Source organism: Mus musculus, chromosome 19 (assembly GCF_000001635.26).
Source record: "Mus musculus strain C57BL/6J chromosome 19, GRCm38.p6 C57BL/6J".
Lineage (NCBI taxonomy): Eukaryota > Metazoa > Chordata > Mammalia > Rodentia > Muridae > Mus > Mus musculus.
The window spans coordinates 20585639-20603095 of record NC_000085.6 but is presented as its reverse complement, the minus strand read 5'-3'; the positions used below and the strand labels follow the sequence as shown (position 1 = coordinate 20603095).

General features: G+C 39.0%; 1 protein-coding gene and 1 pseudogene across 5 annotated transcripts in view; one reads left to right on the top strand and one right to left on the bottom strand.

Moving 5' to 3' along the window:
* Aldh1a1 (aldehyde dehydrogenase family 1, subfamily A1) overlaps positions 1-17457 on the bottom strand; it is a 150881-nt gene that overhangs the window by 40368 nt on the left and 93056 nt on the right. For 4 of the 5 annotated variants that reach the window (NM_001361503.1, NM_001361504.1, NM_001361505.1 and 1 more), the window contains one exon: positions 1019-1098. In NM_001361503.1, coding sequence (NP_001348432.1) covers positions 1019-1084 — 66 coding nt within the window. In that variant the 5' untranslated portion in view covers positions 1085-1098. Of the gene's footprint in view, positions 1-1018; positions 1129-17457 lie in introns of those variants that run through there. The other variant, NM_013467.4, reaches the window with a different exon arrangement.
* Gm6684 (predicted pseudogene 6684) lies at positions 16270-17183 on the top strand (annotated as a pseudogene).

Genomic DNA, 17457 nt, shown 5'->3' with positions numbered 1-17457 from the left:
ACGGCACTTGGCCCCTTAGCATCTAGTTTAATACTCTTGGTTTTCATTAGCAAATATAGAAGTCAAAATAGCTCTCGCCAGCATTGAAAAGTTCATCTCTTTCTTTACTCTTTGCATCATACCACCCAGCTAACTTTAAGAGGAAAGAGGCTTTTCTAATGTGTGTGTGTGTGTGTGTGTGTGTGTGTGTGTGTGTGTGTGAGAGAGAGAGAGAGAGAGAGAGAGAGAACTTCTTAAATATCAAACCCTAGGATGTGTGACAAACTAGGCATGAAACTCCAGAGGAGGAAAAATTCAGAGAGCATCTTAGGACAAACCCAGCCTGATCATTTCTGACTCTCCCTGCCTGAAAAATTTCAAGTCTTGGGTCTCTAAATATTTATCAGCTAACAAACACATGTGTTCTCCAACAGCAACAAACTTTCTTGGAGAGATAAATAAATGTAGTTTCTACCTCAAATAACTCAAGTACATTTTGGGGTTTTGGCAATAGTTTCCATGGGATGCTCAGAGTCATGTCCTCCAGCCTTAACCCTGTGTAATCAAACATAGGGTCATGTAATACTGTTTCAGTGTGCTATTTCTACTTTAGAAAAAAACTGAAAGGAAGAAAGAGAGAGAGAGAGAGAGAGAGAGAGAGAGAGAGAGAGAGAGAGGAAGAGAATAAAGGAATGAAAAAAATCCTACATGTCTGTTTCCTTTCAGTAAGTTCCCCTGTTTGTCTGCCTTACCATAAGTGCCCACTCCACGGAGTTATTAGAACTGCTCTCTATGGTTCACTGCACTCTGGCCCAAGAACCTTGAATACAGAAGAAAAACCCGTTCCTGGACATATGTCAAGCTTATATATCAAGCTTATATGATATTGTCCGATATGGTTTAGAACTCACCCCTGAATCAGGCCACTAACTATGCAAGCTTTTTGTCTTCAAGTGTGCAAATAGCTGTTCCATAAGCTTCAGTTGACCTGGGTTTTAACCAGGTCCCCCAGAGAAAGCCCTGTTCACTAGTGACTCACCTTGGTATGTTGAATCTTCAAGTCGGCCAGTGGGGCAGGGACTGCAGGTTGTGCAGGCGAAGACATTGCTGGTTTGGCTCCTGGAACACAGGTGACAGGCTCAGCAAATTGGTTCTGAAAGAGCCCTTGCTCCTTTTTATCTGCATGCACTAAGGGTCATTTGCATATCGGGATATGATTGGATGGGCAGACTCAGGGCAGGGCATGAAGGGCACCACTCACTTGTAACACCTAGGGCTGAAAGCCTTTGCCTTTACATGTAAATCCTTAAGGAACCTGCACCTCAGCCCTGAAGTTCTATCTGGAGACTGCTCACTATTTACAGATGAATTAATTTACCAAGCCAAACCTGTGCTAAGGGTGTGTGTGCAGCTGCTCCAGACACTGGAAGCCAGTTATTATTTTTTTTTTCCATTCCCTTTTCCTGCTTTGTTATGCTACTGTAACTTTTTCTTCTCTAACAGACTCCGGAACAAAGGCATTGAAATGAAGAGGAGTCTAAAGAGACCTCTGTTCTCACGAGGAGATACGGAGCAGAGAACCACAAATCTGCCTAACATGGCTACCAGCAAACCCATCCTTATTCCAGCAGATCAGGGTGCTGTTAGGGAGAGATGCCCTTTTTCTACACTCGATCTCCCAAGCTTAAAAGAAAAAAAAAATTCCACCAAACTCATGTTATATCAGAATCTTCGCATTGTCTTTGTACTTTTTGGTGGGAACAGAAAACTATGTGGGACTTTTCAGAGTTCCTTGTCACTCTTAGACCCTCATAGAGTATTACACCGAAGTTATCTGTGAAAACTCATTTAAAGCGAAAGTAATGTCTGATTGGGGAGGTGCGTGCACTTGTGAATCATTACTCTAAGCAGTGTCGAAGGAAAGAATGTAAATATCACCTCCTAAGAGTTTAAATTCTGAATGTTTTCATCTGGGAACTTGGAAAGGACAAATTTGAACTGTAGCATTTTCATTTTGAATACAATGCTTCTCTGTGTTGAAGCCCCAGCACAAGATATGGAAGGAACAAGATAACATTCTTAGGATGCTCTGGTTATAAGAATTAGTGATAACTTCTTTGTAGTGAAATTGCCACCTCCCCTGCATTTGCACTTAGCTAGGGGAGGAACAGGGACCTGAGGAGTGTGTTTCTCTTTTTGCCTTGACTGAGCTTCTCAATTTGTAAATACAGAGAGGAATACAGCTTTGGTCACAGACCTTGAAGGATAAGGCTGGAAATTCGCCTCAGGCAATGCACCCCAAGATGTTATTCCTCTTTTCTAGACCTTCCTTGATATCGATAATATGATCCCCCATATAGGGTCCAACTCAGTTTGGGATCTTCCAGTGAGTAGTTACACACATGGAAATTATGGTTAAACCTTTTATGCATCCTAACAGGGAAGAATAGAAAACTTTTCTTATGAAACAGATGGGAAATATCTTCATCTTCCTGGGACATATCAGTACTGTTTGAAAGTGTTCTATATGAATTAAAATGAACAATAGACAACAGGTATATGAATGCTCATTTTTAATGGAATTGTATATGTAAAAAAGGGGAGGCAAGCCAGATCCAGCCAGATCCATGACATTGACTGTTTTTTCTTGATTCAGCTATCCTGGAATAGCCTGCTTCTCTCTCTCTCTCTCTCTCTCTCTCTCTCTCTCTCTCTCTCTCTCTCTCTCTGTCTCTCTCCCACTCCCCTTATTTTTTGGAAAAAAAATGAATTGTTTTCTCTTTCACAGATACTTTTTGAGTTAAATGTGTAATTTCTCAACAGCTGTTACATAACACAGAGTGGTGCTCAGGCCAATTCCCAAACAGCTGTGTTTTGCAGACTCACAGTTGTTTGTGGATTCAAAACTGGTTCATTTGATGTCTAGAAGGAAAAAAACACAGGCTGCACAACATACTTGACATACCACCTTATTCTCTGAATGGGCACATCATTCATTGGATTTACTTGGATAATTATGTAATAATGTGCTCTTCAAACAAAGCATTATGCATGTAGCTAAAGGAAACTTGGGAGACAGTTACCATGCCTGCCCATTTAATTTCCCAATCAGTTCACCAGTCCTTCTTCAAATTTACTTTGTTGGCTGAGCTGATCTTTTCTTCCCTGAAACCACAAGCCTGACAGATGTATTTCTAAGGCTTAGTTTTTTTTTTTTTTTTTTTTTTTTTTAGAATTAATTTTTTTATTAGGTATTTTCCTCATTTACATTTCCAATGCTATCCAAAAAGTCCCCAATACACTCCCCCCCACTCCCCTACCCACCCACTCCCACTTTTTGGCCCTGGCGTTCCCCTGTACTGGGGTATATAAAGTTTGCAAGTCCAATGGGCCTCTCTTTGCAGTGATGGCCTACTAGGCCATCTTTTGATACATATGCAGCTAGAGTCAAGAGCTCCGGGGTACTGGTTAGTTCATATTGTTGTTCCACCTATAGGGTTGCAGATCCCTTTAGCTCCTTGGCTACTTTCTCTAGCTCCTCCATTGGGAGCCCTGTGATCCATCCAATAGCTGACTGTGAGCATCCACTTCTGTGTTTGTTAGGCCCAGGCATTGTTTCACAAGAGACAGCTATATCTGGGTCCTTTCAGCAAAATCTTGCTAGTGTATGCAATGGTGTCAGCATTTGGAAGCTGATTATGGGATGGATCCCTGGATATGGCAGTCTTTAGATGGTCCATCCTTTTGTCACAGCTCCAAACTTTATCTCTGTAACTCTTTCCATGGGTGTTTTGTTTTTAGAAAAGTTTGTTTCAGGGAATGGTTGCACAAGTAAAAAACTGTTTCTTTCCTCTTTCCCTTACAGATGAAAAACTAGCTTTTGGTAAGATGATGGGTACCAAGTATGCCTACTTTCAGAGTGAAGTCAGAGTTGGGAATTTCCATCATATGCTAGAGCTAGTCATTTAACATGGGGACCTCAGTAAAGAATCTTTCATCATTTTCTTTCCTGTGACAAGCTAAATTATATATATATATATATATATATATATATATACATACATATATATATATGCACACATACACACACAGAAGATTAAAAAGATATTAAGATGATAGTTACATGATTGCCTCCAACTCTTCCCATGGCTGTCTTGCTTTTAGATTAATTTTTCGGTTAAAAACAATATGTGCAAGTGTGAGAGGAAGGTATATGCTCATGAATATAGGCAGAGAGTGTCAGAGCTCTTGGTGGTTGTAAGTCATCTGACACGGAAGCTAGACATAGAGACCGTACCCTTCTGCCAGAGGAGCGTGCACGATTAGCCAATGAGCCATCTCTTTAGCCTGTGAAGTATGTTCTTACACCAGTACAGTCAGAGACTACAACATCTGCTGTTGTTAAAACCACTCTCATCAAACTTCACTTCTGCCCATGGCTCCATTAGTGGCTGACAAGATAAAATCTCTTCCTTACAGGAGTAGCCGAGCATCTTACTCATACAAATAATTCAAATTAAATTAAGATTAGGTAACAAAAATTAACTTCTAGTCAAAATGAAATAAATTTTCTGCACCAGGCGAAATAGTTGCTTTCCCTAAAGCACACATGCTGAACTCTCACGGGCAGTGGCAAGGAGTAAGGACATGGGGTCTTTGGGATGAAGAGGGTGGTGAGGGGGAAGCCCATCGGTGGTGCTAAGAGTGACCCCATAACATCCTGCACACCAGACAAGCACTCTACTAGTGACACACAATTCCATTCTCTTCTGCCAGTTTCTTTTATGTGAAGATCCAAGTTGAAGTCTGGAGTCTGCTACCACCTGACAATGCTGAACTCTAATGGAGGACTTCTGGCCTCCATATCTTTGAGAAAGAGTTTTTTCTTGTTTATAAGTTTTAGAATTTTGTTGCAGTAGCCCAGAAAGACTAAGATGACTTTTTTTTTTCTTTTTCAGGATGTCTGATTTTAAGATCCTGGATGGCTAACTGGAACTCAGAGTCTCACTCTGGATGGTTCATGGGTCCCATGTGCCACCTCTTGAGCCTCTGCTGGCTTCAGCACGGTTAACTTAACCCTGTGGTGTATATACCTCTACATTGCAAGACTATAATTTTGTCTAATATAATTCTTGGCCATATGGGGGTTTAGGCTTAAATAAATTATAATAAAAAAATAGCCCTTGCTTGTGCTTCATGGAGAAGCTGATGGTAAAAAGCATATATTAAACAAACTTTATGCATTTGTGGGATAATTTCTGCTCACTCACTATTCTCTATTTATCCATATTTCACTGCCTGTGATTTCTCTGGCTTCTCACATATTTTTATCACCGCTTTCCTTTTTGTTTCTTGTGCCTAAGTTATTTTATGGCACATATTTCTAGTATCTGATACAACCTGGGCACTTACTGGATAGTAAGGTCTCTAAGATTAACTGTGGATTAAAGACTTTATAGCATAATTACTTGAGCTTAAGAAGTTTTTGGTAAATCTGTGGCCTAAGGTCATCTCCTGGAACTTGGCTGGCATGGGCTTAAAAATGACTTTGCCCTCACAATACTTAGTGACTTATCTATACTTTCCACTTTGTTTCCTAATAGTAGAGAGAAAAAAATAAAATAAAAACACTATACGCACTGACCCGGTCACCTGCTTGGGGATACTTTATTTGTAGCTGCCCTATGATTCCTACATTTAGGTAATGTGTAGAGGACCCTAAAACATGGTCATCACTTTACTAGAAATAATTCTCCTTCTCCACTTTTGCATTCATAACTTAAGTACCATTGGCTCAGCCATTTGAGTGGAATAGTGAGTCTTTCACTGGGCGAGGCACGGAACTCCAGGAAACAGAGCATTGAATCAGAATTGAGATTTCAAGAAATGATTAGGAATGGGGGTCTTTCCCTCCTTTATGATTTGCCAAAATCTTACCAGTTAAATGTGCCATTTACAGAATGTTTAAAACCCACGAGAATACAGCTCAACAAGGAGCTATAAAAGGGAAAAAGAAGGTAACCACCACTTGCATCTGGAAACCTGTCAGAGCATCACAATGTGCTAGGTCCTCACTCAGGATCACAAACCCTTTTCTATTCTTTCAACTTACCTCTACTCTAACCTCAAACACATCCAATTATTTAATCCCTGATTATTTGAACTTGTCATCAATGAAATAAATATCCAAATATTTGCATCAGGGAATTACAGGGTATAGGTTACTTTGTTGGTTAATTTTATTACAGGAACATTGTTTTATTTTTTGTTTGTTTTCATAGAGATGTCTGTCCTCAAACTCACAAATGGACAATAAGTTATTCTGCAAAAAAATGGAAGCATAGAGCACACAGTTTTGTGTTTCTGTCAAGTAACATTTCCCAGGTGGAGCACTGAGAACTCACAAAGTCAGAGCACTGACTCTTGTTCTGTGGTATTTGCCAGGAGACAGCAATATGACTGGAGAAACAAAATGCCAATATGCTCAGATTCTAGGTCCACATACTCTCATTTTAAAGTGTTACTACATGAAAACAATCAAATACATGTATGTTTTCAAATGTATGTAATCAAATACCACAATTCTTGTTTGTTTGTTTGTTTGTTGTATGAATAGTTTCATGTTCTACTACTTGAAAAGAGAATCCCAGGTTCAAGTTCTTCCAGCTTCACCCTGCCTAATAGAGGAACTCTTACAAAAAGGTGAAGGCTAAATGACCATTCAGGATTTTTTTCTAGTTATCACATATCTTCTTTTTTTTATTGTTTATTTTATTTATTTACATTTTAAATGCCTTCCTTCCCAGTCTCTACTCCACAACCCTGCAATCCAATTTCCCCTCCCCTTTGCCTCTAAGAGGGTGCTCCTCCAGCCACCCCCTACCCCCACTGCCCTAGCATCTCCCTATGTTGGGGCACCAGGCCTCTACAGGACCAAGGACCTCTTGTGCCATTGATGCCAGAACCTATCCATGTATATTCTTTGGTTGATGGTTTAGTCCCTGGGAGCTCTGGGGTGGGGATGGGGGGCAGGGAGAGGTGTGTGTGGAGAGTTGATATTGTTGTTCTTCCTATGGGGTTGTTATCTGCTTCAGCTCCTTCAGTCCTTTCCCTAACTCTTCCATTAGGGTCCCTGGGCTCAGTCTGATGTTTGGCTGTGACTGTCTGTATCTCTATGAGTCAGGTGCTAGCAGAGCCTCTCAGGGGACAGCTATACAAGGGTCATGTCAGCAAGTGCTTCTTAACATCAGCAAGGGTGGGAATTTGGTGTCTGCAGACCAGATGGATCCCTAGGTGGGGCAGTCTTTGGATGGCTTTTCTTTGAGTCTCTGCTCCATTTTTTTTTTTGTCCCTGCATTTTCTTTAGACAGGAACAATTCTGGGTTAAAAATTTTGAAATGGGTAGGTGGCCTCTTTCCTCAAATGGGGCCAGTGTCTATCTACAGGAGGTGTTCTCTATAGATTGTATCTGCCCTTTGTTGTGTATTTCAGCTAACATAATCCTTGTTGAGTCCTGAGAACCTCTAACTTCCCTGGCATCTATTAAACTTGGGGCTAAAATCAACCAAGTAGAAACAAAAAGAACTATATAAAGAATCAACAAAACTAGCAGCTGGTTCTTTGAGACAATCAGCAAGATAGACAAACCCATAACCAAACTAACACAGACAGTATCCAAATTTACAAAAACAGGAATGAAAAAGTAGACACGACAACAGAAACTGAGGAAATTTAAAAAATCAGCAGATCCTACTACAAAAGCCTATACTCAAAAAAACTGGAAAATCTAGATGAAATGGATAATTTTTCTAGACAGATATCATGTACCAAAGTTAAACCAGGATCAAATAAACAATTTGAACATTCCCATAACCCCTAAGGAAATAGAAGCAGTCATTAAAAGTCTCCCAACCAAAACATCCCCAGGACCAGATGGTTTTAGTGCAGAATTATATTAAATTTTCAAAGAAGACCTAATACCAATACTTCTCAAACTATTCCACAAAATATAAACAGAAGGAACACTATCTAGTTTATTCTATGAAGACACAGTTAGGCTGATACCTAAACCACATAAAGACCTAACAAAGAAAGAAAATTTCAGACCAGTTTCCCTTATAAATATTGATGCAAAAATACTCAATAAAATTCTTGCAAACCAAATCCAAGAACACATCAAAATGATCATTCACCATAATAAAGTAGGCTTCATCCCAGAGATGCAGGGATGGTTCAATATACAGAAATCCATCAATGTAATCCACTATGTAAACAAACTCAAAGAAAAAAACCACATGAAAATCTCATTAGATGTTGAAAAAGCCTTTGACAAAATACAACACTCCTTCATGTTAAAAGTCTTGGAAAGATCAGGAATTCAAGGCACATACCCAAACATAATTGAAGCAATTTACAACAAATTAGTAGCCAGAATCACATTAAATGGAGGGAAACTTGAAGCAACCCCACTAAAAACCATCCACAAGACAAGGCTGCCCACTCTCTCCATATTTATTCAATATAGTACTCGAAGTTCTAGCTAGAACAATTAGACAACAGATGGAGGTCAAAGGGATACAAATTGGAAAGGAAGAAGTCAAGGTATCACTATGTGTGGATGATATGATAGTGTACACAAGCAACCCCAAAAAGTCTACCAGAGAACTCCTACAGCTGATAAACAACTCAGCCAAGTGGCTGGATAAAAACACTCAAACAAATCAATAGCCTTCCTCTGTGTAAAGGATAAAGGGGTTGAGAAAGAAATTAGGGAAATACACCTTCATAATAGTGACAATAACCATTCAGGGTACTTAGTATCATTTTAAAATATAAAATTGCTATGTGTTTCAATAAGTCATACGTTTGAAAAAAGAATCACAACAATTTTTCTAAGGTCATGTGTTGTGTGCGTGTGTGTGTTGTGTGTATATGTATATGTATCATGTGCATGTACTGTGCATATGTGTATATGTATGGGTATGAACTTTGTTAATAAATTAGAAGAGTAAAAATGTATGTGTGCATAGAGATAGCTATTTCATCTTCTGAAAAATAAAGAGATTTCCAAGGTATCCAAACAGAGGGATTTGGGTTTTCAGGTTAAAATCCATCTTCCAGGAGATAGGTGTGTGATGGCTGTCAATTTAATTACACCTAAAACTTGCCTCTCTGTGAGTGTGCTAGAATGTTTCCTAAAAGAATTATCTGGGGAGGGAGGCAGACCCTTCCCTAGAGAAGTAACTTCTGTGGTGGACACATGATACAGTGATACAGTGATACCTGAGAGGAAAGCTTCTACTCTTGTTGGTCCCTGCCCATCTTCACTTCCTGCTAATAATTACACTGTATCTGTCTTAGAGATAGCCTGCTTCTGCCATCCTTGAATGACACCAGAACCAAGCTTCTCTTGACTTCCAGTGTGGACTAAAAGCTAGTAAGTCTCTAAAACTCTTCTAGAACTTTAGCATCAGATTGGGATGGCTAAGACATCAAACCTCATGGATTAAATAGATAATCTACTAAAGCCAATCTAATAAATCCACTTGCAGAAGGTATTCATAACTTCTATTTTGTTCCTCTGGAGAATCATACGTGATACAACAGGGTTTCAGAATAGTTGAGCAATAAAGGAGTCAGATTATTTAAGACATATGAAAAGATAACTGAAGAAGAGTTAGTCAGTGATCAGTTAATGTATAATAAAACTGATAGCTCTTTATTGGCTGCCTGTTCAGACAATGGCTGGGTTAATACATCTGAGTGTTGGGTCTTCTGAAACCAAAAGGTGAGTCCTAAGAGTTAAAAGTTGGACAGAAGCAGCCTTCAAACCCCTGAAAAGTAACTTAAGCAACTGCTGTCATTAAACTTGCCTATCAGAAATAGCATCTAGAACAAAGCCAGTGGAATATAACTAATATACAGTCGAAAAGAATGTGTTGAAATGGCAGAGTATTTTAAATTCAACCCAAAGGGAGTGTTTAAACCAGTAAAATTAGTGGTTTATTTAGTTTTCACCTCTGGCTCAAAAAGCTGAGATTACACTTCAGTGTTTCTTCTACTTTAAATATGAGCTGTCTTGCTGTAGTGGGTTGAATAGAAATGCCCCCGAGCCCCATAGACCACAAGGTGTAACTGGAGCAACTGGAAATGGCATGGGCTTTTGAAAACTCAAAGCCTTTACTCCAAGGTATATACCTCCCTCAAAAGGCCAAACTTCCTAACTCTTTCCAATCGTTTCAACTGGGCATCAAATATTCAGATATATGAACCTAAGGGCTATTCTCATTTAAATTTCCATAGCCCCAGATACAACTGCATAGGTGTCTCCCTGGAGAAGAGGGAGGGCTACTAATGATTTTCAAGGAAGGATAGTCATTGTCTTCCATTGTGTTGGTACTTGTGAGTATACCAGATTCCAGTGGATAATCCCAATCCTAGGGCCACATATACATCCTTTGTTAAAAATCAATGGATTATAAAAACAATCAATCAAACAAACAAACCCAAAATAACATATATAAACAACAACAACAAAACAAAACCACTAAAACATCATCAAGGTAAGAGCATGGCAGAATCCAGGCAGGCAGGTGCAGGTGGAACTGAGAGGACTACCAGTCCATCTGTAAGCTGACTGGAGAAGACTGGCTTCCACGAAGCTAGGACGAGGGTCTTAAAGCCCACACCCACAGTGATGCACTTCCTCCAAGGTTACACCTTCTAATAGTGCCACTCCTTGAGCCAAGCATAATCAAACCACCACAGCCATGAACATGAGAAAGGGTTGTGTGGGGGAGGAATGGGCTTGACAGAAGTAGAAAGGAGATAAGAGAGGCTGGGGCGGGGGGAGTAGGATGCAGTTTGTAAGTAATGATTGAAATTGCCAAAAAGGAGACTTAGTAAAAGTTAGGAAAGATTTTCCATTTTTTGAAGAGCTCTTCTCTGCCTACTAGATTCTAAGCCAGAGGATGATATACAGACCTCCACAGCATATTTGCTTTCTGAGCCTATACTGTCTTTTAAAAGATGCTCTGCCCAAGACTGCAATGTTTTTATCATATTCCCACCAGGTACATTCTGATTTAGTGTAATTGTGTTGGATATGTTCATCAGAGATAGCTGAATTTATATCACCCGTTTTAAAGTGTCATTTTGTGACTGAAGCAGTATAGGAAAAAACATTAATCTTTTTTTTTCCATTTTTTATTAGGTATTTAGCTCATTTACATTTCCAATGCTATACCAAAAGCCCCCCCTACCCACCCACTCCCCCTTTTTGGCCCTGGCGTTCCCCTGTACTGGGGCATATAAAGTTTGCGTGTCCAATGGGCCTCTCTTTCCAGTGATGGCCGACTAGGCCATCTTTTGATACATATGCAGCTAGAGTCAAGAGCTCCGGGGTACTGGTTAGTTCATAATGTTGTTCCGCCTATAGGGTTGCAGATCCCTTTAGCTCCTTGGCTACTTTCTCTAGCTCCTCCATTGGGAGACCTGTGATCCATCCATTAGCTGACTGTGAGCATCCACTTCTGTGTTTGCTAGGCCCCGGCATAGTCTCACAAGAGACAGCTACATCTGGGTCCTTTCGATAAAATCTTGCTAGTGTATGCAATGGTGTCAGCGTTTGGATGCTGATTATGGGGTGGATCCCTGGATATGGAAGTCTCTACATGGACCATCCTTTCATCTCAGCTCCAAACTTTGTCTCTGTAACTCCTTCCAAGGGTGTTTTGTTCCCACTTCTAAGGAGGGGCAGAGCCTGGACAGATGTTATACAGACACTAAGAGAACACATATTCCAGCCCAGGCTACTATACCCAGCCAAACTCTCAATTACCATAGATGGAGAAACCAAAGTATTCCACGACAAAACTAAATTCACCCATTATCTCTCCACGAATCCAGCCCTTCAAAGGATAATAACAGAAAAAAACCAATACAAGGACGGGAACCACGCCCTAGAAAAAACAAGAAGATAATCCCTCAACCAAACTAAAAGAAGACAGCCACAAGAACAGAATGCCAACTATATCAACAAAAACAACAGGAAGCAACAATTACTTTTCCTTAATATCTCTTAATATCAATGGTCTCAACTCCCCAATAAAAAGACATAGACTAACAGACTGGCTACACAAACAGGACCCAACATTCTGCTGCTTACAGGAAACCCATCTCAGGGAAAAAGACAGACACTACCTCAGAGTGAAAGGCTGGAAAACAATTTTCCAAGCAAATGGTCTGAAGAAACAAGCTGGAGTAGCCATTTTAATATCGGATAAAATCGACTTCCAACCCAAAGTTATTAAAAAAGACAAGGAGGGAAACTTCATACTCATCAAAGGTAAAGTCCTCCAAGAGAAACATTAATCTTAAATCCAGAATTTTTTCAAAATAATTGACTTGCAAACCGATGGCAAGTTTATTTTTACCATTCTGTTTTAGCTCATTTTTACAAAGATTATTATCATTATCATCACTGTTATTATATTAATATTATTTTTATCATTTTGCCTGATTTAACATGTGTGTATTAATGTGAATATAAATATTTTAGAGTGATTTTTAATTTATAATTATGGCATTAATATATAGAGATCAATGTCTGTCTACTGGTAGTTGCCCTGTACCTGTTTTTTGTTTGTTTGTGTTTTTTTTTTTAAAGAATCTGTTTTTGTAGGTCCGTATATTAGTTAAGCCTGAAATATAGACATTTAAATGTTCATTCTAGAATTTGTGACTGAAGACAAATGAACAGGAAGGTAAAAAGTCATTTTTAAATTAAATTTTTGTTGCCTGCATGGAGGGTTACAGAAAGCACAGGTGAACGACTGACCTTAGCTGGTATCATTTTATTGAGAGTATAAATTAGATTCCTTGGTGCCTTTCAGTATATTTGAGGCAATTACTTATAGGTATGCTATCAGTTTTGAAAGTGAGACAATTTGAGCAGACAGTACTTTTTGGCTATTGTGTGTACTACAGAAGTAAACAGATGACCCAAAGAATGAGGAGCAGTAGCAGCTACAGACAGATACTCCCGATTTCATCAAGCTTTCACTCGCCTTGTGGAACTCAAATGAGAAATCAGTGCTTTTCTTAAAAAAAAAGGTATTTTCTCAGTGCCTATTATAGTAAGACTTAAGTCGTTATTGAGTAGTTAATGGAGCATTTTTGATAAGAGAAGGCAGAATTATCTTCAGGACTATGAACATGTATTGTTTGTGTTTCCATGTTCCAGCATGTGCATACTAATATACTCAATTTTTATTAAAGAAGTGTTCTCTAAGTTTTGTAAAAATAAAATGACACAGAAATGAATCACAAAATTATTAAAAGAAATACAGATGTCTATAGATATATATTTTATTTGGCAAAGACACTTAAAGGGGAACAAAAGAGAAAAAGTTTTCTGCATGAGAAAGGACTTTAGGTTGTAATTTAGTTTTGTCCTAAAAGTAAATGATTGTTTCAAAGTGGAAACAGCAGATAAGGACAAAACTAGAAGGTTAACATATGTCATATGAAGATTTGTAAACGTTAAACCCGAAAGAAAGATGGCCTGGATTGACTGAGTTGGATGTAATGAAAGGTTATTCAAAATTCCTAAGGCCAAAATTCAACACACTGATGTAGAACTGAAGCCCAACTCTGTTTACAACAAGGCTCTTAAAGCACTGATCCGATCTTAGCAATGTTTGCACACAAAAAAGTTCCTTGAAGAACTAGGATTTAGTGTTTCATCTCTTCACCAAATGGACATTTAAGCCACAGCGATTGGCTTTTATCCAGGTGCAAGTGCTGTATGATTTAAAGCTGCCTCCTTACCAGTAAGGAGGTTTCTATTAGAAAAAAAAATATTTTTACTTGGGCATTTCTTAAGGTTAAATAGTAATCATTAAACTTATTTTAGTAAATAAATATTTATTATATTTTTACTGTCAAATTTGTAGTATAATACATCCTGATCACAACTTTCCTCCTTCCATTTCCTCTTAAACCTTCATACCCACCCAATTCCATGCGTTTTCTTTCCCTTTCTTTTAGAAAACAAACAGGCAAATAAAAAAATAAATATAAGAACACAAGAAACACACAGACACACAAACACACACAGACACACAGTCACACACACACGGAAAACCCATAAAAATACAAAATCAGAAACCAGAATAGTAGTAGGGGGGAAAAGCCCCCAAAAAATGATGTAAGAGAAAATTGTCTCTAAATGTACCATTGAGGTAATTTTTTAAAATAATATTTTTAATTAGGTATTTTCTTCATTTACATTTCCAATGCTATCCCAAAAGTCCCCCATACCCTCCCCCCAACTCCTCTACCCACTCACTCCCACTTCTTGGCCCTGGCGTTCCCGTGTACTGAGGCATATAAAGTTTGCAAGACCAATGGGCCTCTCTTTCCACTGATGGCCGACTAGGCCATCTTCTGATACATATGCAGCTAGAGACATGAGCTCTGGGGGGTACTGGGTAGTTCATAATGTTGTTCCACCTATAGGGTTGCAGATCCCTTTAGCTCCTTGGGTATTTTCTCTAGCTCCTCCATTGGGAGCCCTGTGGCCATCTAGATATGGAGCCTGTCCTGAAGTCTGGTTTGTATATACCTTGAGACTTCATTGTAGAGAACTAATTTTTCTTTTGCAGGCAGTTGTGAATTGGTGATGACTTCTTGGTAGAGATGAGAGCTCAGCACTGAGCCCCTCTAAGCACTGGGACCCTCATCTTGCTTGAACCTCTATAGGCCCCCTGGGCATGCTGCCACAGTCTCTGTGAGTGTATATGTACACCAGTCCTGTTGTGTCTGGAAGATAGTTTCCTTGGCAGCAATCATTTCTGGCTTGTACAGTCTATCTGCCTTCTCTTCTATAGAATTCTTTAACTCCTGAGGGAAGGGGTTTAATGAAGACATTTCATTTAGGACTGAATTTTCCAAAATTTTCTCACTGTCTGGAAGTTGTCCGATAGTGAGTCTCTATATAAGTCGAATCTACTTCTAGACAAAGCTGCTCTAGAGGAATGAGTAAGGCCTGATTTATGGCTATAGCAAAATGAATAGGCAAATATTGAGCTCTGATTAAAAAAAAATCTGCCTTGTAATTCTATGAATTGGTGGTTAAATGATCAAATATTGCATACTTTTTAAAGTCACCAATAAATAAATGTTTGTTTCCTAAGCCAAACACAGTTGGATTGGTTTTTCTAAATCTAAGGTCCACCCCTTTTAGAAAAAAAATTATTTGAGTTCATATAATTACAGAGTATGCTAGGAAAATTGAGCAAGGTACTGTTGAAAACTCTCTGTTAAAAGAAAATATTACTTAAATAAGGATAACGCTTATTTTTATTATTGAAAAAGTGATAATTAAAAATTCAGAATGGTTATAGAATATTTCTGTAGTGGGCTCCTGGGAAGACGGACAAACAACACCTCAACCAATAAAACCAAACAATAAAACAACACCCCCAATAAACAACAAAGCTAAACGAATAAATACTAAAACCAGGTGATTTTGCAATTAGAAAAAAAAAAAATTAGGCCAAAGCTTCCTCTTGACCCCCGTGCAAAGAACACTAGTAAGTGCTTTAAAGAAACTTCTGTGCTGTGACTCTTCAGTAGATAAAACCTTACATCTGTATTTATCACTCTGAACTCATGCTGATATCTGAGGATATGACCAAGTAGACTTTGGAAAATCTGGGCCATACTCATCTTCAGTTACAGCTAAGAACCCCAAGTAACAAAACTCAAAGCCCTCTGCTAAAATGTCTACTTATTATCTCTCCTTTATGGGTTTAAAATCCTGTCATATTTGGAAATGTAAATACTGTTTGAGATACTGGGAATTTCATTGGGACATTTCCCATATGATGATGGTCTTGATTATAGTGAAACTCAAACAAAGATTGCATGATATCCTCTCAGTAGCCATGTTTTTATACCAACTGCTTACTTACTAGGTCTTTTACTTTACCTGGTAAAGTCTTCATGTTTAAAAAGATTCAAATGTCAATATGCTCATAGAACAATTTTCTCGCTATTTAGCATAATTTTGATCAAAATACTGGTTTAAACTGACGAAGATGCATCTTACTTTTCCCAAAAGGAAGTCTATTTGAGGGAAAGAGGGTTACCTCTACTTTAAGGTCAAATTCCCAGGGTACCAAAACAATAAAACTTCTTCCTACCCCCCCAAAAAATAACTGAATTAAATTAATTGAATTAATATACTGGCATTGGTATTGAACATGTTAATATATAGTATACTGGGCTTGCTTCTGACCCTGAAGCTCTTCAGCAGCCCACAACTTCACGTTCGCTGTCTCTCTCCACTGTAGAATGGGGCAGGTGCCGAGCATTCTGGAACTGTTGTACGAAGTGCTGTCCCTGTACTCCTGGCTGGGCTTTGAGGTCCTATGCAGATACCAACGCCTCTGGAATACAAGCTGCAGTTGCGGCCCCGCTGTAATCATTGGGATCATGAAAGACAGTGGAAACCAACCACCAGCTCTGGTTCCCCGAAAAGGCCAGTGCATACTCAAAGAGATTCCTCTCCTGAAGCAGCTCTTTCAGGTTCCCATCAGCATACCCAAGAATTTCTTTGGTGAGATTGTTAAGAAGGGAAGTGTAAATGTCACGTGTTTCCTCACCACTGTGAGCATGGAGCAACCAGAGATGCTGGGGAAGGTGTCCAGAGAGCTATGGATGCATGTTTGGTCTCGAGATGAAGATATCACGGAGTCCCAGAACATTCTGGCTGCAGCAAAGAAGGCTGGAACGTTCACAGTGGAAGCCCAACACTTTCTGGAGAAGATCTCCACAGAACAGGTGAAGAACAAACTCAGGGAGACCACTGAGGCAGCCTCCAAACATGGGGCTTTTGGGCTGCCCACCACGGTTGCCCATGTGGATGGTAAAACCTACATGTCGCCATGTGGATCTGACCGTATAGAGTTGCTAGCTTACCTGCTGGGATACAAATGGATGGGCCCTGTGCCCCCAACCCTGAATGCCAGACTTTAAGACTGCCTTAGAAAGTAATCTTTGATTTCTCCGTCTGATGTGGCCCTGGGAGCTGGAGCAAGAGTCCACCTTTAGCTGTGGTTACATTTACTTCTGTGCCTTACAAGTGCCTTTTGGAAAGCCTTAAGTTCTGTGTTCCCATAAAATGAACCTGATGCCACTAGAAAAAAAGAAGACAATTTTATATATATATATATATATATATATATATATATATATATATATATATATATATACACACATATACATACATACATACATACATATACATATACATATACACACATATATATATATGTATATATGTATATATATATATATTTACATATATACATATATACATATATATATATATAGTATACTGAAGTTTCAGGGAAGCCTGCGACACACTTAGACCACAGGGCATCTGTGGCAGCTTTGACTCTATTGACTCTT